At 35.9% G+C, this 22,867-nt stretch overlaps 1 protein-coding gene across 7 annotated transcripts in view; it reads left to right on the top strand.

Moving 5' to 3' along the window:
* The window catches only part of CNOT6 (CCR4-NOT transcription complex subunit 6), a 69,570-nt gene extending 47,404 nt beyond the window's left edge, over positions 1–22,166 (top strand). For 6 of the 7 annotated variants that reach the window (XM_072840422.1, XM_072840421.1, XM_072840423.1 and 3 more), the window contains 9 exons: positions 2,030–2,115; positions 9,802–9,906; positions 9,989–10,057; positions 11,113–11,270; positions 12,021–12,175; positions 12,757–12,911; positions 13,810–14,040; positions 15,555–15,757; positions 18,142–22,166. In XM_072840422.1, the coding sequence (XP_072696523.1) occupies positions 2,030–2,115; positions 9,802–9,906; positions 9,989–10,057; positions 11,113–11,270; positions 12,021–12,175; positions 12,757–12,911; positions 13,810–14,040; positions 15,555–15,757; positions 18,142–18,354 (1,375 nt within the window). In that variant the 3' untranslated portion in view covers positions 18,355–22,166. The remainder of the gene's footprint in view (positions 1–2,029; positions 2,116–9,801; positions 9,907–9,988; positions 10,058–11,112; positions 11,271–12,020; positions 12,176–12,756; positions 12,912–13,809; positions 14,041–15,554; positions 15,758–18,141) is intronic. The other variant, XM_072840418.1, reaches the window with a different exon arrangement.
* The last annotated feature ends 701 nt before the right edge of the window (positions 22,167–22,867 follow it).

Raw genomic sequence — 22,867 nt, 5'->3', positions numbered from 1 at the left:
CAGTTATGTTATCTCACATACACACTCACCTATGACAGACAGTTGTGGTACTTTCCACCCCTAGATTCTGGGGCATCATACCCTGGTTAACACAGGGTCCAGGAAACCACTGTTAATGAGCCATCCGTGGGCTTATATGCATGATGGTAATAAAGCCTGGACTTGAAAGAAGCTAGAATTAGTCACTGGGTTTGGGGGACTATCATGTGGAGTATAGGAGGTAGATAAGGCATGGAGTCACTCAGTTCTTTTTGGAATCCTGACTTTATGAGGTGTTGATTTTGGGCAAGCTTCCTAAACTTGCTGAGCGTTTTGTTCTCTGTAACGTTGCTGTATAATAGTTACCTGGCCAGGGCTAAAATGAGAGATAATTGTAGTAATGAGTGAGAAACTACCAGCACCCTGCCTGACACAAACTGTATTTAATGGTAATTGCTATTTATTTTATTATCTCTGTTTTATAAGGTAGATGGGATCTACCCAAGTTGAATGTAAAGCTAAGTTCCGGTTAGTATGCTAATCCTAATGGAAAATCTTGCCCCATTTCATATTACCTGCCTTTTCTCTTGATTCCACTGGCTTTTTTTGCTGCCTTCTACCATTTGCTGCATAGTAAAAAGAAATAAGGACCTTGTGAGAGTTTCTTTACCTTTATTGCTCCCAGTCCAGCTTTTTGACATTGTTTTAGGCTTAATTACTGAGTATAAACTATGACCATTTTTAATCTCCTTTAAAGACCTCCTTTCCTATGTGATATATGTGGAAATAAATTGAAACTAGTTGTTCCTGTTTGGTTTATGGACTCACCAGCCTCTGGTTCATTAAGTAAAAACGAAGGTACATTTAAATTCCAAGAACCAGGGGATTATAGAAGTAGTTCTTATTTACATTTAAAGTTGATAAATAGGGATACCTGGGTGGCTCAGTGGTTGAGCATCTGCCTTTGGCTCAGGGTGTGATTCTGGAGTCATGAAATTGAGTCCCACAATGGGCACCTGGCATGGAGCCTGCTTCTCCAACTCTGCCCATGTCTCTGCCTCTGCCCCCATCTTTCTTTCTGTGTGTATGTGTGTTTCTCCTTAATAAATAAAAATCTTTAAAAATATAAAAAATAAAAATTAATAAACTTATTTAGAAAATTTTAAGTATCTCAGTGTTGGTTGGGTCTTTTTTTCCTACTAAAGACTCCTTTGATAGTTACAATATGGTTATCTGTACAAAAGAATCATTAAAATAATCATTAGTGGTTAACATAGCTGACATTTCTAAAGCAAAACTTTAATTTGGAGAAATGTTAATGATAAACTTAATTTTGCAGCTGTCATGAACTATTTACAGTTGGTGCTACATGATCATTTTAATTCTTTAACAATTCACAAGTTAGGCTGTTTTATCATTTCTTCTTTCTTAAAGCTGTAGTAGACTCCACATGTGTTGGTTCAACTCTGCTCTTGGGGTGGTCTGTGGACTGTGCCAGTTTGTAAACTGTGTCATCAACCTGCAGTGAAATACACAACATGTGAGAGTAGTTTTGTATCTGTTGAATTTAATACTTTTTTAAAATAAGGGGTTGTGTTTTGTTGGTCTTTTTTCCCCATCTCATTTTTCTCATAATTTAATTTTTTCTTGTATTTTAAAAATGTATCAGTTTGTGGCAGTCTGGGACTTTTTTGTTGTTTTATTTTTTACTATATATCGTTGAAGAAGTACTGTTCTGGACATTGGAATGTAATATGATTTTGTCATTCTTAGAAGATTATATTCTTAGAAACTATATTGCTGGGACACTTGGGTGGCTCAGCGGTTGAGCGTCTGCCTTCGGCTCAGGGCATGGTCCCGGAGTCCCTGGATCAAGTCCCTCATTGGGCTCCCTGAAGGGAGCCTACTTTGCCCTCTGCCTATGTCTTTGCCTCTCTCTCTCATGAATAAATAAATAAAATCTTAAAAAAAAAAAAGAAACTATATTGCTAATTTTAGCTATGAGTTAAAAGGTAATATATATACTGACATGGAATTTTTACATCCACAGGGAACTCCATTTAAATAACAACCTGTTACGAGTTCTACCTTTTGAGCTGGGAAAACTGTTTCAGTTGCAGACTTTAGGCCTGAAAGGTATGATTTCCCATATTTGTGTTTCTTGTGGTTTGTATGTATGTCTTTGAGTCTAAAGAAGCTATACAAGGGAATCCTTTTGCCAGGAATTATCAGGCTCACTCTTCTCCAAACTTCATCAGTTTATTAGATATATCCCAGGATTTTTTGTCTTGTCCACCAGTAGACTGTTTACTAACCTTTGTATTCTTTTTCACTGCTAGCCCAACTTTGCTTTCTAGAAAGCCTTTGTTTCAGTCAGTTCTACGTTCTGATGATGCATTCTTGAGGTCACACTTTGTTTCATCATACTACGAATGGCTTTTTTCCCCCCCTTTTATTCAAATCTAAAAAACCAGAGACTCACAGAATGCAGAAATCAGTGAGTGAAAAATTGTGATACATTTGAACCTGCTAATAACTAATAACGATCAGTTTTTGAGCATTTTTAAAAACTTGGTTTATGAGGACTTCATTAATCGATTAGAATTTGAGGACATAATTGATCTAGTGAAAACTATTAGGAAATACGTATTTTTTTAATCAGCAAAATTTAAAGTCATATTTTTTTTAAAGATTTTATTTATTTGAGAGAGCACAAACAGGAGTAGGGGCAGAGGGAGGAGGAGAAGCAGACTCTCCCGCTGAGCAGGGAGCCTGATGTGGGGCTCAATCCCAAGGACTCTGGGATCTTGACCTGAGCCAAAGACAGATGCTTAACCAGCTGAGCCACCCAGATGCCCCTAAAAGTTATATTTTTAATAATATGTCAGTACCTAGAATTTTTTTTTATCACATTAAGTGGTTCTTTACCAGTCTTGTATCTACCTTACTCTATAATCAATTCCTAAAAAAATAGTCACATAATAAAGTCTTCAAGAATTTTACTCTTATTTCTTAAGAAATAAGATTTTCTTTCCTATAAATCCATTTCATATCATAAAAGTAACAGTAATTTCACAAAAATAAGTAAAATAGAAAATACAAAAAAAACATTTACAAATGTATGTAAAGCCATATTCAACAAACATCAGCTTTATAAATGATTCTTTGGAAAGTTTTTCTGTATGGGCTTGGCTTGGCTGAGGCTCCTTAAAATAAAGGTCAGGGAAATGTGAGCGAGCTATAGATCTGTTCTGTCTCCCTATGGTGAGTGTACCTTTTACATTTTCTTGTTTTAACTTTGAGAAACAAAAATATAAAATGTAGCAATGTGTATCTATATATTAACCATAAGAATTAACAGTATTTTGTGACTTTTGTGTCTATTTTCTAATGCAAAAGAAACAGGACATTATAGAGTGTGAAAACTCTCTTTGTTCTTCTTCAGGTCCCTTGCTCATCCCAGAGGCAGCTACTATTTTTATGTCCTTTTAGTAGTTTCAGGTTTTGTAATCTTGCAGTATTTATCTTACAGACCTTTGACTGTATTCATTTCTGTAAGGATTCACAATTGTATTTGAAGTGAGGGTCATCAGTCACAGATTTTCACATTGAGTTAATATGTATGAAAGCCTTTGAAGTGTGGGAAGGGGTAGGCCAGTCTTGTGGCACCTTAGTTTTTGAGGATCCCTTGTTCTTCTTTTTCAGAAAGATCCTCTAATGTTTGACATCCAGGTTTTATGTTTCTTTCCTGGAAGGATTGTTTCACTGGTTGCACTTCTTTTGGGACAAATTCTATTATTTTTCTGAGCTTGCCCCAGCTTACTTGTTAACTTCAGACAACCACTGATAATCGTCCCCATTTCTACAGTTTTGAAATTTCAAGAATATTGTATAAGTAGATTGTGCTGTATGTAACCTTCTGAGATTGGTTTCTTTCACTCAGGTTAATTTTTTGGTGATTCACGCGGGTTGTTGCGTGTTTGCTCCTTTACATTGATGAGCAGTGTTCCATGGTATGGATGTATCATGATTTGTTTAACCAGTGACCTATTGAAGAACATCTGGCTTTCCAATATTTGGCAATTATGGATGAAGCAGCTATGAACAATTCTGTGTACAGGTTATTGTGGAAACATAAGTCTTCATTAAGTCCTCATTATTCTAGGATAAATGCCCAGGAATGCAGTTTGCTCTGTCATATGTTAGTGTCATGTTTAGTTTTCTAGCCAAACTGTTTTCCAGAGTGGTTGTACTATCTGACATTTTCACCAGTGATAAATGAGTGATCCAGTTACTCTGAATCGTCACCAGCTTGGTGTTGTCACTATTCTGAGGTGTAGTGATATCACTGTGGTTTAATTTGTGTTTCCCTGTTAGCTGAACCCTACATAAAGTGAAATAATGTAATATTTATCTTCCTCTGATTTATTTCACTTAGTATAACATCTTGTAGGTCCATCCATGTTGTAGCAAATGGCAAGATCTCTTTATGGCTGAGTAATATTCCATCGTATGTGTATACCACATCTTTATCCATTCATCTATGGATGGATACTTGGATTGCTTCCGTATCTTAGCTATTTTAAATAATGCTGCAGTAAACAGGGGTGCCTAGGTCTTTTTGAATTTGATTTCTATATTTTTAACTTGTATCCTCCACCTTACTGAATTTACTTCTAGTTCTAGGGTTGCTTTTTTTTTTTTTTTTTTTTTTGTACAATTTTTTTGGGGAATTTTCTGTGAAGTAGAGAATTATGTTATCTGCAAAGAGGGATGATTTTATTTCTTACTTACCAATATTGTCTGCTTTTTCTTTCCTATTCTTGCTTTATTGTACTGACTAGAACTTCTAGCACTATGTTGCATAAGAGTTGTGAGAACAGACATCCTCTTTTTCCTGATCTTTTTTTGAAAGTATTTTGTCTTCGTTGTTAAGTATAATGTTAGCAGTAAGTACTTTATAGATTGTCTTTACAAATTTGAAGAAGTTTTCCTCTATTCCTCTTTTTCTGAGAATTTTTAATTTTGTCAGGTGCTTATTTTGCATCAGTTGATATGATTATATAATTTTGCTTCTTAAAATTTTGCTTCTTTGCTTTGACTTTTGTGTATTGAACCAGCCTTGTATTCCTGGAATAAATCCCACTTGGTCACGGTTCTCATTCTTTTTATTTATTGCTTACTTCTGTATGCTAATATTTTCTTAAGGATCTTTGACTCTGTATTCATGAGAGGTATTTGTCTTTAGTTTTTTTTTTTTTTTTTTTTTAAGATTTTATTTATTTATTAGAGCGAGAGAGAGGGGGGGGGGCAGAGGGAGAAGCAGGCTCCATGCAGGGAGCCTGACATGGAACTAGATCCCGGGTCTCCAGGATCACGCCCTGGGCTGAAGGCAGTGCTAAACCACTGAGCCACCCAGGCTGCCCTGTCTTTAGTTTTATTTGTTTTATGCTCACTCTATCTGGTTTGGTATTAGCTTTATAAAATGAATTTGGAAGTGTTCCCTCTTTCTGAAGGAGTCTATAGAATTAGAGTTAATTCTTTAAGTGCTTAGTAGAATTTTCCAGCAAAACAATTTGGGCCTGGGTATTTCTTTTCTGGGAATTTTTAAGATTTTATTTGTTTGTTTGTTTATAGAGTATGCATGAGTAGAGGGGAGGGGCAGAGGAAGAGGAGGAGAGAGAATCTCAGGTCATTCTGTGCTGAACAGAGCCTGACTCAGGGCTTGATCCTATGACTCTCAGATCATTCCCTGGGCCAAAATCAACAGTCTGACGCTTAGCCAACTGAGCCACCCAGGTGCCCCTCTTTTCTGGTAGTCTTTAAATTATGAATTTGTTTCTTTAATAGGCATAGGGCTATTTAAATTACATACTGAGTTTGGTCAGGTTTTTTTTTTTTTTTTTTTTTTTCAGGGAAATGGCCCATTCATATATGTGTTTAAATTTATGTATGTAGAATTCTTCATAATGTCTCTTATCCTTTTGATTTCTGTAGGGTTTGTAGTGATAACCCCTTTCATTTTTTATATTGGTAATTTTTGTCTTCGTTTTCTTTGTCAGTCTTGGTGGTGGTTTACTGATTTTATTGATCTTTTCAAAGAAACAGCTTTTTTTTTTTTTTTTAAGATTTTATTTATTCATGAAAGACACAGAGAGAGAGGCAGAGACATAGGCAGAGGAAGAACCAGGCTCCCTGTGGGGAGCCCAGTGTGGGACTCGATCCCAGCCAGGATCACACCTTGAGCTGAAGATAGATACTCAACACTCAACCACTGAGCCACCCAGGCATCCCAAGAAACATCTTTTTAAAAACTCCTTCTATTTTTCCTGTTTTTAATTTCATTGATTCCTGTTCTTTAGTATTTTTAATCCTTCTATTTGCTTTTGATTTATTTTGTTCTTTCTAGGTTCTTAGGATGGGAGTTTAGATTATTGAATTGAAATTTTTCCTTTTCTAATGTATGCATTAGGTGCTCTAAATTTCCCTCTTGGCTCTACTTAAGTTGTGTCCAACCACAAATTTTAATAAGGTGTGTTTTCATTTTCACTAATTCAGCACATTGTAAAATTTTCCTTAAAACATCCTTTTTGACCCATGGATTATTTAGAATTTTCCAGCTGTTTGCAGATTTCCCTTTTGTCTTATCAGTACTGATTTTTTGTGTGATTCCCTTGTGAGTGAAGAATTATGGAGGATTTAAGTTCTCTTAAATTTGAGGAAATTTGGTAGTTTATGGCCCAGGGTATGGTCTATACTAGTTTATGTCTCTTAGGCCCTGGAGAATATGTATTGTGCTATTGTTGGATAGAATGTTCTCTAAATCTCAACTGGATCTTATATATTAATCTAGTTAGTGCCCATTAGATTGATGGTGTTACAAGGTTTTTTCCTAGTTTTGTCAAGTTGTTGAGAGAGGAGTGTTAACATCTCCCACCATAATTGTTGATTCTCTATTGTCCTTTCAGTTCTATCAGTTTTTGCTAAAGTATTTTTCAGTCTGTCATTTTGTGGATGCATGCTTAAAATTGCTATATGTTCTCCATCATTACATAATGTCACTTTCTGTCTCTAGTAAATTTATTTTCTCTGAGATTGACTTTATCTGATGCTAATTAGTCACTACTGCTTTCCTTTGATTAAGGTTTTCATGACCTCTTTTTCCGTCCTTTTCCTTTCAGCCTGCTTAGAGTGTTGTATTTGAAGTGAGTTTCTTATGGACAATATATATAACTTATCAAGTCTACTAGTGCTTTCATTTTATCATTTTGAATGAAATACAGGATCCCTAACTCTCTTTATGACTTTTTATTGGCTCCCATCATCTTAAATATTTACTCTACATATATTTAGAACCAAACCAGTGTTACAAAAATATTTTAACAGCTGAACATGAGTTAGAAATCTTAAGTGAAGATAAGGCTATTACATTTGCCCCCTTTTGAAGACCATAGTCTTCTTCCTTTCTAGTGTTTCAGGGTTCCTTTCTTCATCATTTATTTTGGATTTGGAGAACTTCTGATTCTTTTAGGGTAGATCTGCTGTTAGTAGATTCTCTTAGTTTTCTGTCCTCTGAGAATGTCTTTATTTTTCTTCTCTCCTAAAGGCTATTTCCAGGGGCGTTTGGGTGGCTCAGTTGGTTAAGCATCTGCCTTCGGCTCAGGTCATAATCCCAGGGTCCTGGGATGGAGTCCCGCATTGGGCTCCCTGCTTCTCCTTCTCCCTCTGCCCCTCCTCCTTGCTCATGTTCTCTCTCTCTCTCTCAATAAGTAAATAAAAACTTTTAAAAATAAAAATAAATTAAAAAATAAATAAAAATAAAGGCTATGTTCATTGGGTATTGACTCTGGGTTACGAGTTCTTTTCTTTCAGCACTTAAATATATTGTGTCACTTCCCTTTGACCACCCATGGCTTGTGATGAGAAATCTGTTACTGTTCAAATTGTGTTCTCCCTAGAGGTAAGAATTTTTTCTCTGGCTGCCTTCAAGATTTTTTTGTCTTTAGTTTTCAGAAGTTTAATTATGGTGTGGCTTGCTGCGAATTCTTTTAAGTGTATCCTTTTTGGGTTTTATCAGATTCTTGAATCTACAGGTTTGTGTTTCTCTCCAAATTTGGGGAGTTTTTGAGCCATTATTTCTTTGAGTACTGTTTCAGCTCAGTGCTGCTTGTTCTCTGCTTCCACAACTCCAAGGACATGAAACTTAGAATTTTGTTGTGGTCCCACAGGTCCCTAAGGCTCTGTTCAGTGTTCTCAGTTTCCTTTCTGTTGTTCAGATTGGGTAATTCTTACTATTCTGTCTTCTAGTTCATTGCTTCTTTCCTCTGACCCTCTATTTTGCTGTTGAACCCATCCACTGAACTTTTTATTTCGTTTATTCCATTTTTTAGTTTTAATATTTTCATTTTTAAAATGTGTTTTATACATTTGTTCCTTTTCTTTGTAGAGGCTCCCTGTTTTTTCATTTACTTAAAACATGTTTGTAATTTCTCATTTAAGTATTTTTGTCATGCCTGCTATATTTAGATCAGATCATTCTAATGTTTTGTCATTTTGGTGTTGGAATTTTGTTTATTTTTCTTCATTTAGTTTTGAAATCTTCCTAGTTCTTGGTATGATGAGTGATTTTTTACTTGAAACTGGACATAGTCATATTATGAGACTCTGGATCTTACTTAAACCTTCTGTTTTTGCTGGCTTTCTCTAACACTCCTCTGGCAGAGAAGGGGGGGGCAACATCTTTTGAAAATCTTTTTTCATTTGACATGGTTAAAATCTTATAATCACTTTATGATGATTTATTAATCATTTTTCTTCTTCAATCTTTAATATTTATTAGTCTTTCTTAAAGTGGAGCTGTAGCATCCAGAACAATATATATACCCCTGTGTGGCATGGATAGGAACTTTGATGTTCACAGCAGTTCATTGTACTGTTAATTTTCATAAGTATGTAAGATACCCTTCTGAAAGGATTTGAGACTCTTGTAGAGTAATGTAATTACTTGTAGAGCAATGTAAACCATTGCATTTGCTTTCATTTGTGGCACTTATGAAACAGTTCTTGAATTTACAGATGGCTTACAGCCCTGGGGTTTTCCCCTTTCCTCGGAGTGACTTAATCTTAAACCAAATCTGTTCCATCTTGTTATTACTTTATTTAGTAGAATTTTTAAGAATCTTTTTTTTTTTAATTTTTATTTATTTATGATAGTCACACAGAAAGAGAGAGAGAGGCAGAGACATAGGCAGAGGGAGAAGCAGGCTCCATGCACCAGGAGCCCGATGTGGGATTCGATTCCGGGTCTCCAGGATCGCGCCCTGGGCCAAAGGCAGGCGCTAAACCGCTGCGCCACCCAGGGATCCCGAATTTTTAAAAATCTTAAGTGCAGACTACATTTGTCATTAGGATAACTTCTTGTTAGCTTTATGTTGTATTCTTAAGTTTTGATTCTCTGATTTATTATAGTAGCTGTCCTCTTTCCCTTGTCTGACCCCTCCTTCCCACTCTTCCCCTTCTGGTTTCACTTGGGTTTGATTGTCGTAAAAATGTTGAGGCAGGGCCAGATATAGAGCACTATTAGATCTCTTCTAGATTGACATCAGTCCACAAGAGTCACTTTCTGGATACTTCTATAGAACATGGTATGAATCATTTTTATTCTTTACATCAAGAACTGGAAAAATACTTCCTCTAGTTTGGTGTATTAGTAGTAACTATGTACATTGTTATAGATGATCTGATAATTTTGGTATGTTTCTTACTTTTGAAATATTTTGTTACCTTTCTTGGTTTCATTTTACCTACTTAAAATATTTCCAGGAAATCCACTTACCCAGGATATATTGAACCTCTATCTGGAACCAGATGGAACAAGAAGGCTACTGAACTATTTGCTTGATAATTTGGCAGGTACTGCAAAAAGAAGTAAGTGGTCATTTGTTCAAACGATTTTTTTTAGGAAGATGTGTAAGAATATTGCTTAATTTTTTGTTTTATATTCAACTAGTTTCAACAGAACAGCCACCTCCACGATCTTGGATTATGTTACAAGAACCAGACAGGACAAGGCCAACTGGTTGGTAGCCTTATATTTTTTTTGACTTATTTTTACTTGGCATTATAAACCTAACAGTGTTGTTGGCCTGAGTTAGATATTGGACTGTGTGACAGTTGAATGCTTAAGGTTTATTTGGTTTGAGAGGTAATAATAAAGACTTAATCATTACTTATCTGGCCTCCCTACTATGCCATAGGTATGCTGTAGAGCAGTGCTTCTCAACCAGAGGCATTTTCATCCCCCAAGGAACATTAGCAATGTCTGGAGACTTTTTTTTATTGTCACAGCTGGGGGAATTGCTACTGACATCTCAGGGTTAGAAATCAGATGTTGCTAATATAGCCCTCACCCCATAGCAAAGAATTTACCTACCCATGATGTTGTTAGTGCCACAATTGAGAAGCTCTGCTGTAAAGTATTGACCAAACTCATTTATCATGATAAATACACCAAAATCTTTATATTGGAAGTTTCCAAACCCTAGTATGTTCCAAATGTATTTGATAACTACAGAATTGTGAGACAGCCAAAACACTTACTTGAGAGAGAAATTGAATTAATGACCTCTGATTTCCTTTTAACCTAACTTGTATGAAAATAGCTTGGGACTTATATGAAAATAGCTTGATGGATATAGTAGGATTTGGTCTGTGATACCTCTTTCTTTACCATGAATTAATAATAGTTGTTCTATAGAAGAAAATTAGCCATGCCTATTAGGAAAACTGTCAATTTCCCACATTCTATATTAGCAGTTAGCAGAGTGATAGAGGAAGTATAGACATGATAAACCCTGGTCTTAGAAGCAGAGGGCTTAAGATCTTGGTCTTTGAGCTTCAAACCTTCTATGGGTATCTCTGTAACTAGTAACACATCATATTATGGTTTGCTCAGCTATCTGTCCTTCCTTCCTTATTCAACTTTATTTATATCTTCTATGCCTGACATTTAGTAGCTTTTCAGTGAATATATATTGAATGAATAAAATCAAACCTAGCATTTAAGTGAAAACTACTGAAATCACCTTTTTTTTCTGCCACGTGTGTGAATAAGTAAAGTTATCTTTCCTACAGCCTTGTTTTCTGTCATGTGCTATAATGTTCTTTGTGATAAATATGCGACCCGGCAGTTATACGGCTACTGTCCGTCTTGGGCACTAAATTGGGACTACAGGAAAAAGGCCATTATTCAAGAAATTTTGAGCTGCAATGCTGATATCATAAGTCTTCAGGTAAGTCATCAGAAGAGTGTAAATTGCACAAATGCCCCAGTGTTGATAAGCAAAGGACAAATTGGGAACACATTACCCTGACACATTTGAAATTCCAGCTCAGCAATTCTAAAAATATTGGCTCTATTTTTAGCCAATATTCTTTGCCAGATTCTGGTAAGAAATTAGCTCCAAATCCTGGGAGCATTTACTACCTGCTTTGTTTTATAGCACAGTGCTGCCAAATGGTGCAAATTGGTTAATTTGAGTTTTAGGCGTTTGCTATGACAGTCAAATATTCATCTTTTCCTTCCAAATGCCCTTGCACTATGTTTTAATTGGGTGACAGGGTCACTGAAATTGTGGCATTGTAAAAGTATGGTTTTACTTTATCATCAGCAGTAATAGAATAATTAGGACATAGCAGAGAGCACATTGAGCCTGATGCATACACAGTAACTTTAGGGTCTCAGTCCTACTCTTACAATAATTTACATGACCTTGGGCGAGTCACTTTCTCCCTGTGGTCTGAAATTAGAATCTGCGAAGTTCCTTCTACCTCTCTGATTCTTATTCCCCATCAATTCTAAAATAAAAGAAAATATACACACATAGAGGTGTATGTCTTTCCATGTTGAAAAGATGTGACATTCCTTATTCTGCAGATTAGTCCTTTGCAATTATTGCAGCCCTTCAAACTGTACATGTAAAGTTAATGCATAGTACTGATTTTGGTCTTATAAAATAACTTTGCCATTTGCAATTTTTCAGGAGGTTGAAACAGAGCAGTATTACAGTTTTTTTCTGGTAGAACTGAAAGAACGTGGCTATAATGGATTCTTTAGTCCTAAATCTAGAGCTAGGACAATGTCAGAACAAGAAAGAAAACATGTCGATGGCTGTGCAATATTCTTCAAGACAGAAAAGTAAGTCATGTTTAAAAAAGAATTTTCTCAGTATTTGCAGGGAGTCCAGGGTGTGGAAATTAGTTGGCAAATTGGAGAACGAAGCATTGTATTACTCAGTAAAGCAACACTGTTGACTTAAAGTGTTTTGAAGCATCAGAAGTGATCTTACTTTGGAGACTTGTTGAAAGTGCTGCTGTTTCTTCAGGTGTTCACTAGGGTTTAACTCCAATTGTTAATTGAAACACCTTGTAATTAACATTCCCTCTAGAATAGTAGAGGGATTCTTAAACCTGTATTTTGGAAAAGAATTATTTAAAAATTACAAGATGGAATATTCCAACATGAAACTTAAACAGAGGATGACTACATTATCTTACATTGTAAAAGGATTTCAAGATGTTATTGGTATCAGTAACAGACTGAGAACAACTTGAAATGGATGTGGGAAGCATGGTGTAAAGTGTGGAGGATTTTCCATGATGTGATTTACATGCCATTGTATTTGTTACAGAAGCTTGGGAAAACTGCATTTCCCACAAAGCTAATACTTTGGTATTCCCAATTCTATGTTTGTGTGTGTGTTTTTGTTTGTGTTTTAGATTTACTTTGGTTCAGAAACACACTGTTGAATTTAATCAGCTAGCAATGGCAAATTCAGAAGGGTCTGAAGCTATGCTGAACAGAGTCATGACAAAAGATAACATTGGAGTTGCAGTACTGCTAGAACTTCGAAAGGAATTGATTGAAATGTCATGTGAGTGACCTTTTCACTTCCTGTAAAATTGACCTCCAAAATTTAATAGAAAGCAGAAAATTTGTTCTAATATTAATAGTCTTATCTAACACCTGAAGAAACTCAGTGAGAACTTAAGTCATTTCTATAATATCCTATCACTTTTTCTCTACCACAAAGCTTAAGATGACAAAGCAGTGCCCATAAAAGTGTTTGAAACTTTGAAAGGCATAAAGCCAAAGGAAAAATTAGGGGTTTTTTTGCTCCTAATAATTTTTTACATAAAAGAAATGTTGAAGTAAATATTAGTTAAAATAAGAAGAACTCCATATGCTCCTGTAATTTCTTGGCACAAGGATACTCTGTAAGCTAACTTCTCTTCCTGACCTACTTGTAATCATTATTTGAAATGTTTTGAGTTTTGGATAAATGGACCACTGATTTCAAATTAAAAGTATATTTAGAGTGATCATCATGCCAAAAACTGAAACTTCTATCACTCAAGGAACAGTTGGGACGGGAGATGTTTAACCTGAAGGAGAGAAAAGAAAGATGAAACTTAGTGCCTATATTAAATATATCAAAGAGAAAGGATATAGATTTAATTTTGTGAGACTCAATATAGAACATCTGAATGAAGTCAGAAGTGTCAAGGAGACAACCATTTAAAAATAAGCCATCCCAAATAGAATGGGATGTGTGTGTTCAAGTAAGTGAATGCCCCACTTTGGGTTGTTCACCCAGCTTGTAGAAGGCTGTTTCTCATGTTTGTGGTACAGCAGATGTAGACATCAGGTGCGTGGTTGTTAGGTAAATATAGGGTCCCTTTTTGTACCTGAGACTCAGATACTACTTGCTTTCAGCTAGGCTGATGGGCGGGTTTTGTCTGTCTCTTTGTTTTCTTTTTTACCTAATATAGCCGGAAAGCCACATCTTGGAACAGAAAAACAACTTATTCTTGTGGCTAATGCTCATATGCATTGGGACCCCGAGTACTCTGATGTGAAGTTGGTTCAAACTATGATGTTCCTCTCAGAAGTAAAGAACATTATTGATAAAGCCTCACGAAATCTCCAGTCCAGTGTATTGGGAGAATTTGGAACTATTCCACTGGTGTTATGTGCAGATCTTAATTCTTTGCCAGATTCTGGTAAGAAAAGATATTTTATAGAATGCCTTTTTGACTTAAAATGTTTTTGTAATCTGTTGTTTTCGGTAATTCCAATTCAATCAAAATGAAAATTTAGCTGCAACACTGCAGCTAAACTGTGAATCAGGTTTAATATTTAGGTGTGTGTAGTAGGAAGACTATTTTGAAAATGAGATGATGTTATGAAAACCAGAGGAGGAAGGACATTAATCATCTTTAATAATCATGTAGTCAATAACTTGAAGTAACTTGTTAAAGAACACATGATTATATTTCATTATCCCCAGGTCACATATAATCAGACTCTGAGAAGGTTATTAAGCAAGCTTCTCTGGGATTCCAGCATGTAGTAATAGGCAGTTTAAATTGGCTATTTTCAGGATATTAATATTGGTGGACTTGATACCAATATTACTTAGGTGGAAATTGAGATCCTTTATTTACAGAGATGAGGCTAGCAATTTGAACAAAAAAAGAACAGGGATCTTGACTTTTATTACAGTGTAGAAGAATACAGAAAGGCTTATTCTTGAATACTTTTCAATTGGATAGTACAGTGAACAAACCATAGTTCTTATAATATCAGAGTATTCCTTTTTGTATTTCAGCTCCTCGTTTATACTCTCATTCACACAGAGTATTTTCCTTGCCTTTGCTTATGTGCCTGGGCACCCATGTATACACACACGCACATTTGGAGTGGTTAAGTTCACCAGCACACACATCGTTGACACCATGATGGATGAGAGCCAGTAAGAAGATAGAAACTATTAAAATGTATTTTTAGGGCAAGTAAAGGTATCTGAGATCCATAACTCTTCAGCCCATCTCATCCAGCTCTCTGGGGACACGGCTGCTGAAGCAGTGGGGATTATTCTCTGACAGTTTCTCCGCATGTGTTCTGCCTTCTGTTTAACTACAGAGCATCTGAGGGGCAAAAAGAGAATCTACTCAAATAATACTTATTAAGCCTTATTTCAGTGTTGAAAAAATACAGTATTTTAATAGCAAACACATGAGAAGATGTCCAGCTTTGCTAACTAGTTAAATGAAAAGTAGAATAACTATTTGCAGAGCCCATCTAGCTGGTAGCATTCTCTTCCATTGTTGGTAATATGTATAACACCACATTTAATCATAATCTTGGTATTTCATACCAAGTAAATAATTCAACATAGGTAGAAACCTAGATACTAAGATGTTGATTATGGAGTTAATTCTTTTTAAAAAGTAAAACCACAGGAATTTTTTAAAAAATAAGGAACTACTATAACAACTATGAAACACCACAGCAAAGTATAAAATATTCAGTATACTAGGATCAAAACCGTGTAAAAATAGATTTAGATAAGTTCTGGGAAATGTGGGAAAAAAAAAAAAAAAACAGACCAAAAAACAAGACATTTTAGAAAGGGGGACTGTGTGGCACAAAGTATTTACTATTATATTTTTTTAGTTTTGTACACTGCATATTATACTTGACAGTTTTCAAAATACCTGTGTTTTCATTATAGGTGTTGTAGAATATTTGAGCACTGGTGGAGTAGAAACAAATCATAAAGACTTTAAAGAACTGAGATACAATGAAAGTCTTACAAATTTCAGCTGTAATGGGAAAAACGGGACAACCAATGGAAGGATCACTCATGGTTTCAAGTTAAAGAGTGCCTATGAGAGTGGCCTGATGCCTTACACAAATTACACGTTCGATTTCAAGGTGACTTGAGATTGAGAAACTTTTCAAACCTCCATTTTTTGGAGAGTCTTGTAACTTTATTATGTCTTTGAAATGTTGATGTGTGTTCAGACTAGAAGTAAACCATGTTGAATTAGTTGACAGCAGTATTCTCTTATTATTCTTCTGTGGAATTCTGTGTGATTGGTGTCCCATTCCTACTTGGTAGGTACCTATTAGAGTCAGGGTAAGAAATCAGATGAAATAATGATAATAAATCCTGAGTTTAACTGTCACTGTTTGGGGACAATTATGTTATAATAATGTTCATTACTTAACAGCTATTCAGAAAGTACCATAGTATCTAATTTGGTGTCCATTGGAGTGACATATTTCATCTCTCATATTTTAACTGAAACTACTCTTTGAGTGCCAAAATGTGGTTTATATTAGCCATTTAATAATATAATTTATATTTATTTATATGCCTTCACACACAGTTAATTAAGCTTACAATGTAGAGCCTTGCCTTAGTGCTTCTCCTCATTTTTAATATCATTGGTTGCTTAGGACTTGCATTCATCTGTTCTTTTTAACCATTTTTTGCATTTCTGCTCTTAAATCTTAGTTTTCCATTTCTAAACTCCTGGGAAAATCATCATTCAGGTTAGATTGTGTGTTAGAGTGTTAAATACTACTGTTAACTGGTTCTTAATTTTGCTGTTAAGGGCTTTTAGACTTCTTTGAGAAACTGTGGAAGAACTTGAAACTTTTTTTATTGGACTTTGGAGGAGCCATAGTACTGTAGATAATTTAACCCTTAGATAATTTAACAGATAAGTGCGTGGAGGTGAAGAGAGGCTGGAGCAGACTCTGGGGAAAATGAACAATAAATGACAGAAGAGTAACCAGAGGGAGGAGGAGATCCAGGACAGTGTAGGAGCCTAACTGCCAAGACAAGAAGGCCTTTTCTAGGGAAAAAGAAGCATTATGTAAGCTTCAAAGAGCTGTTGGTGAGGGAGGCTTCACTGGAGGGGTAGGCAAGAAGACTAGAATGTGGCGAAGTGAAGGATATTACTGGGCAATGAGGTAGTAAAAACCAACTTTGAGATTCTTATTTGAAGCAGAGTGATTGAAAAAGAGGGGAGGAGTGATGATGACCAAATGGTGGGAGACATTAGGGATTTTGTTTTCTTTCTGTTCCTGTTGCTGATAACAGAAATAAAAGGAAGATACTCGAATGTGCTTAAATATTTTTAGCTGAAAGCATGTCTAGGAGAGGCTGAAGTTTTACAAGGAGGAGAGGGGCAAACTGAGAGGTGGTCAGCTGGGTGCCCAATGCTGGGCCTGGGTGCTGCTGGGAACAGACAGGGCAAGATGTCCCGGCCCTTGTGGAGCTCACAGTCTGGTGGGAGAGACCCGTCTCCACAGTACAAGTGAATGTGTAGTTATACCTTGGGGAGTGCATGAGCAAGAAAAGAGACTTAGAGGTGCTGGCAAGTAGTGAGTGCATGAGGGCAAGATTCAGGAAGGACTTTTGAAAGTGTTTGAACTCCACATGAAGGCTGAGAAGAAATTAGCCAAATGACACATAGAAGAAAGTGTTCCAGACAGAGGGCACAGCGTGTGTGGATGCCTTGGGGCAGGATGGAGCTTGATACCTACAAGGAATGTCCTTCTCCCCACCCTAAAAAAATGGCTAGCATGCTAATAGGGTAGTAAGCATGGGAAAATAGTACAAATCAAGTTAGGAAAGAAGCCAGGGGGTTTCTGGGTGGCTCAGTTTAATGTCTGCCTTTGGCTCAGGTCATGAATCCCAGGGTCCTGGGATGGAGGGAGTTCCCTGCTCAACGGGGAGACTGCTTCTCCCTTTCCTCTTCTCACTCGTTCTCTTTCTCTCTCTCTCTCTCCGTCACTGCCTCTCTCTTTCAAATAAATAAAATCTTTTAAAAGAGAGAGATGCCGAGGCCATACCATGAAGGACTTGTAGGTCTCATTAAAGATTGTGAAAAGGCGGGGATCCCTGGGTGGCGCAGCGGTTTAGCGCCTGCCTTTGGCCCAGGGCGCGATCCTGGAGATCCGGGATCGAGTCCCACATCAGGCTCCCGGTGCATGGAGCCTGCTTCTCCCTCTGCCTATGTCTCTGCCTCTTTCTCTCTCTGTGTGACTATCATAAATTAAAAAAAAAAAAAAAAGATTGTGAAAAGGTCCAGAAAAGAGGAAGAATGAATGATAATCATCCCTAAACTGTCTTCATTCTGCTGGATTTGACACCTGGGGGACCGTTTGGTTTGTGTAGTACCTCTTCCCATGTGCTAATCACTTTCTCTGTTTACCCAAGATGACTGCAGGGTATGTCTTGAGAGCTCTCGTGTTTCAGTATTATCTTATATAAACCCTCATCTTTTTTTCCTTCTGTTTTTCAGGGTATAATTGACTACATCTTCTATTCTAAACCTCAGCTGAACACTTTAGGCATCCTAGGACCTCTGGACCACCATTGGCTAGTTGAGAATAATATCAGCGGCTGCCCACACCCACTCATCCCCTCCGACCACTTCTCACTTTTTGCACAACTGGAGCTCTTACTGCCTTTCCTGCCCCAAGTTAATGGCATTCACCTTCCTGGCAGGAGGTAGTCAAGTACCTTCAGAGGACGACCTCAATTTCACTTTTAAACTCAAAATCTGAATATAGGGGAGTGAGGTATGGCCACCAGGGTTGTCATTTTTTTTTCTTTTTTTTCCTTTTCCTTGATGATTTGAATTTTCAATCTTGATTATTTGATAAGGATATAGTATGAAAGCCAGGTGCTAGCAACAGACAAATTCTGAGCCCAATATGCTTTATATACTGTTAGACAGGGATTGGTGTGTTTACACCTATCTTTAATTTGTTACAAGTAATTTTCCTGTTTCTTCTATCCAATATAATATTTTCATGCCTTGAAATAGGAAAATATTTGAACAGCATATTCTCTTTGCACAGAAATCTGTAGCACTACTTTTTTGAGGCCAGTAATAACATCCAGAGACCATTCTTCCATACTCCACTCCCTCCCTTTTCAGACTTGTTTGTAAAATAGAGACTTTGAATTTAGCCTTTATGATTGTATATGATCCACAGAAGACCTGATTTATGAAATTTTGTACTAAAAAAAATCAGATTTGGAAATGATTGTATTGTAAACTAAGGCTAAGTTTTTTTACTGTTTCATGTGTTATAAAGGCCAGCTTGTAAAAGAAGTTGCAACAGACTTTCTCTGCTGATGATTTGCACTGTTAGGGTTTTTGTTAGCCCTTTTGTACTACTTTATTTTTAAACTGAGAACATTGCTCTTTAAATCTAAATCTGCTTAAAGCTTTGGACATTTTCTCAGACCAGAGGCAACTTACCCATGAATTCCTGGGTTTTTACAAAAACTATCTACTAGGACAGATAAGCTGAGCAGTGAATAATCTGTAGGCATTTATGGACTGAATGTAATGGTTGATATATGTACATTCTGATATTTTTAAATCTTTAACTTTTTGAAGTTAAAAAATTACAGCTGCTTGGATGCAGCTTCTTAACTCCTTTTGGAGACATTTCCTGTCCTGTCTCTACTGTGCCTGCCTCAGTTTGTTCTCACCAAGCACTGCCTGTGCATGCAGAGAAAATCTGTGCATCCTCTTTTATATTTTTTAAATACTGTTTAACATTTGTGAGAATTTTATGAAAACGCTTTTGTATAAGCTGTGGCTTTTTCTCCCATTGTGAAGCATTGAATATCACATTTTGGAACGTGTTCCATAGGGTGGGTCCCTGGGTCTTGGCTCACCAGACCCAAGCACTGCTTCATGGTGTCCTTGCACAGTGCTGTCCGTCACCCAGAATACTACTATCATGTGAATTCTTTTTGTTTCCCATATATTCCTTCGTCTCTATGTTTTTTTTTTTAATCATTCCTTTTTTTTAAAAAAGCAATTTTCCATTCATGAAGCAGTGTAAATGAGATGTGTTTTCAAAACAGGTCCCTAAGACAATTCTTCAGATCATTTATAAAGTGACTAAGACATAATAGTTCACCCAAGATAAAAGTTATATTGTACCTTGTATTTTCCCATAGTGTCAGTGGTAGATTAGAGATTAAAGCCAGCTTTTAACTTTGCAAAGTTAACTTGTATGTGTTCTGTTCTCATTCATTCTCTCAAAAATCAAATGAATTCAGAGGGAACTCGGTCTAACTGCTTTTGTTTCAACTGCAGGCAGGGGAGCAAAAGGATAACATGTGAGCATTAAGAACATGTTGAAATGTTTTTAACAATTTTTATACAGAAAATGAGTCATTTTGGATAATGACTTAAAATTTTATGAAAAATATTTAGCACTTAAATGTGCTTATTCTGTTTTTAAGAGAAAATAAAATAACATACCGTTTAAATAAATGATTTTTTTTTTTTTTTAAGAATTTTCCAAAAGGCTTTGATCTTGAATCTTTGTCTGGGACCTGGTTTTTCCTTTGAGGTTTTTAAAGATTTTGTTGTGATGGGTTTTTAGTTTTTGCTTTTTGTTTAAGTTGTGCTGACACCAGACATATCCAGTTTATAATCAATACATTGGAAAGCTGGTATTATTGATGTAGAACCAATGCATAACTTTTTATGGGGTTTTCGTTTTTATTTTATTTTTTGTAAGGTGTGAATAAAAGATGTGTTTACTCATTTTTCCTAAACACTGTGTTGGTAATGTGCATCATGACAATTTCCAGTGAGGGCAAGCTGGAGCTGGTTGGACTGATGAGGCAAGGGAGACCACTTTTCCTATGATCTGCATTATGGTCCAGAGAGCTTTATGGAAGGGGAGCGGAGAAGCACTTACTCGTTTGTCTTTGTTAATAGAGGATGTATTCTTTTCATAGATGCTGGAACTAGAGTGCACTTGTTAGATGCTAAAGGTTTGAGCTTTACACAAAATGTTGTCATCTGTATTTGTTATTGTCTGCGATATATTTGAACTTGGGGGCAGCATAGTAAGATATAAGGGCCTGTTATGTCTTGAAACTATTTGTTCTTGCCTCTTCTGGGCACACTGCATTCTGTGGATATGTTTGAACTGCTACTCCATCTTACATAGTGATAAATTGAACCAAGAGTGTAGACTTAAAATTGTAACCTTCAAAAGAGGAAGAAATATTTTGGGTCTGTAAAGAATAAACAGTCACCAAAATAGGCTGATAACTTTTGTGAAGCAAGGTTTTGTATTCTAAACATTTTCAGTGTCCTGAAGAATTTTCAGTAATTCATACTCCTTAAAATGCAATAAAACTAGTACATTTCCTCAGTATAGATTTTTTTCAAAATTCTGTAACAATATATTTAATGTGATGTTGCCATAATGTAATTTCAGTGTTCTTGCTGGGGATAAGTCCATTTTATGAATGTTCTACAGAAATTTTGGGGGTATCTTTTCTGTTTTTACTGATCAGAAATTTGGAGGCACACAATTCCTTGTTGTAAATCTCTTGAAGTACATTTTACCGTATTATTGGTAATTGTTTATGCATTGAGAATTTAAATAATGTTCATCAAAATTAATTTATGGCATAATTTAAACTTGTAGAAATAAATTGTTGATTACAGCTTTCATAGTCCTATAAGACAGGCAAGGAGAATCTCCAAGAAATGTGTTTTTACTCTTGATTTGGTGACAGCCAGGAAAACTTATTTTGAGTTAGCACTTTGAAACCTAAAGACATTATTAATTTGGGTGTAATGCACTTCTAAATGTTGGAATTAACATTTCAAAGCTCTTCTAAGATTCAGGTTTTCAGTAATAAATTCCAGTTGTAGTAGTCCATTTTTTACTATTTAAATTCATGGAATTCATTTCCATAGTGACTTTTAAGGTTTTGGGGTCATGTAATGTATCAGACAAATCCAACTTAGGCAAAACAGTTAAAGCAGTCTGTTCCTTTAACAAATCAATCAGAATTTTCAGTACAGGTGCTGCAGATAATTCAAAGAACACCTTTAGCAAGTGTTTCTCCCCTGCTCGTAAACAGTATTTTTTAAGATGTTCATTTTGCTCTTCTTTTTGGTTACATAAAATTTAATAACCGGTATGTTGAAGTAGTGTCTAAAATAGAGTAGTCTTTATTCACAGTACATTATATTGTGTAATGCACTGGACTAATTTTTGTTTACCATTCATGTAACAAAACCCAGCATATTATCTGCACTAAAGCTCAGAGAATGTCGCATTTGCCTAGGCAGCTCTTTGATAAGGGTGATGGGAAACCGAATATGTACCTATGGACTAGTGGTAACAAGGGCTTTTACTGTTCTTTTCAGTGGAACCTTCTTGGTCAAATTGTAACTAGCTAGTATTATATTTATATACAGGGTCTCTTTTCTTTACTGATGTATTTTCCTACTCATAGCCAACCAATAAATTCAATATCTGTTTCAAATTTTTAGAAGTGTAATTTGTATAGTTGTAGTACTAAGGTTTGAGAAAAATAACTGTTAGTCAGCAGACCACATACTTAAAATTCTGGATTATCTGGGACAGGGTTATAGCTCACCCTTTGAGAAGGGGGCAGAGTGGATGGGGGACCAGGACCATGATACAGGGAAATGGTGCTTTGGTTGTGTTTTTCTGTATAACACTCTATCTTTGCCAAAGTTCAGTTTTATATTTAGGCACCTGATGGTGCATTTGCATTTAGGAATTTTGTTGTTGTTACCATATACCTCGTTAATATAAGAAATGGGCTCATATGTCTTCCGTCTTTTGGAAGGAGTTTGATATATTTTAAATAAATGCTTTTAAATTCAGTAACAAACATTGTGTTGGTGGGGTTATACTAATTCATTAGATGTTCTACTTTTCACATGTATATTTTATTGTATGTATAAACTTTAAAAATGTGACTTCCCAGCTCTTCAGAAAAAGTCCATTTGTTTTTTAGAAACTACTTCTATAATTGTAATTTTTAGTGTAGATGCTAGAAGAAAATCATTTAAAATCAGACGACAATGAATTTTTGCCAAGATGTCCACTTTTTAATTTTTTTTAATTTAAAAAAAATTTAAAGTATTTTTTAATTTATTTGTGAGAGACACAGAGAGAAGCAGAGACACAGGCAGAGGGAGAAGCAGGCTCCTTGCA

The sequence above is a fragment of the Canis lupus genome, chromosome 10, assembly GCF_048164855.1.
Source record: "Canis lupus baileyi chromosome 10, mCanLup2.hap1, whole genome shotgun sequence".
NCBI lineage: Eukaryota > Metazoa > Chordata > Mammalia > Carnivora > Canidae > Canis > Canis lupus.
Note: the sequence above shows the minus strand (reverse complement) of the source record. Positions and strands in the feature narration are given on the sequence as shown.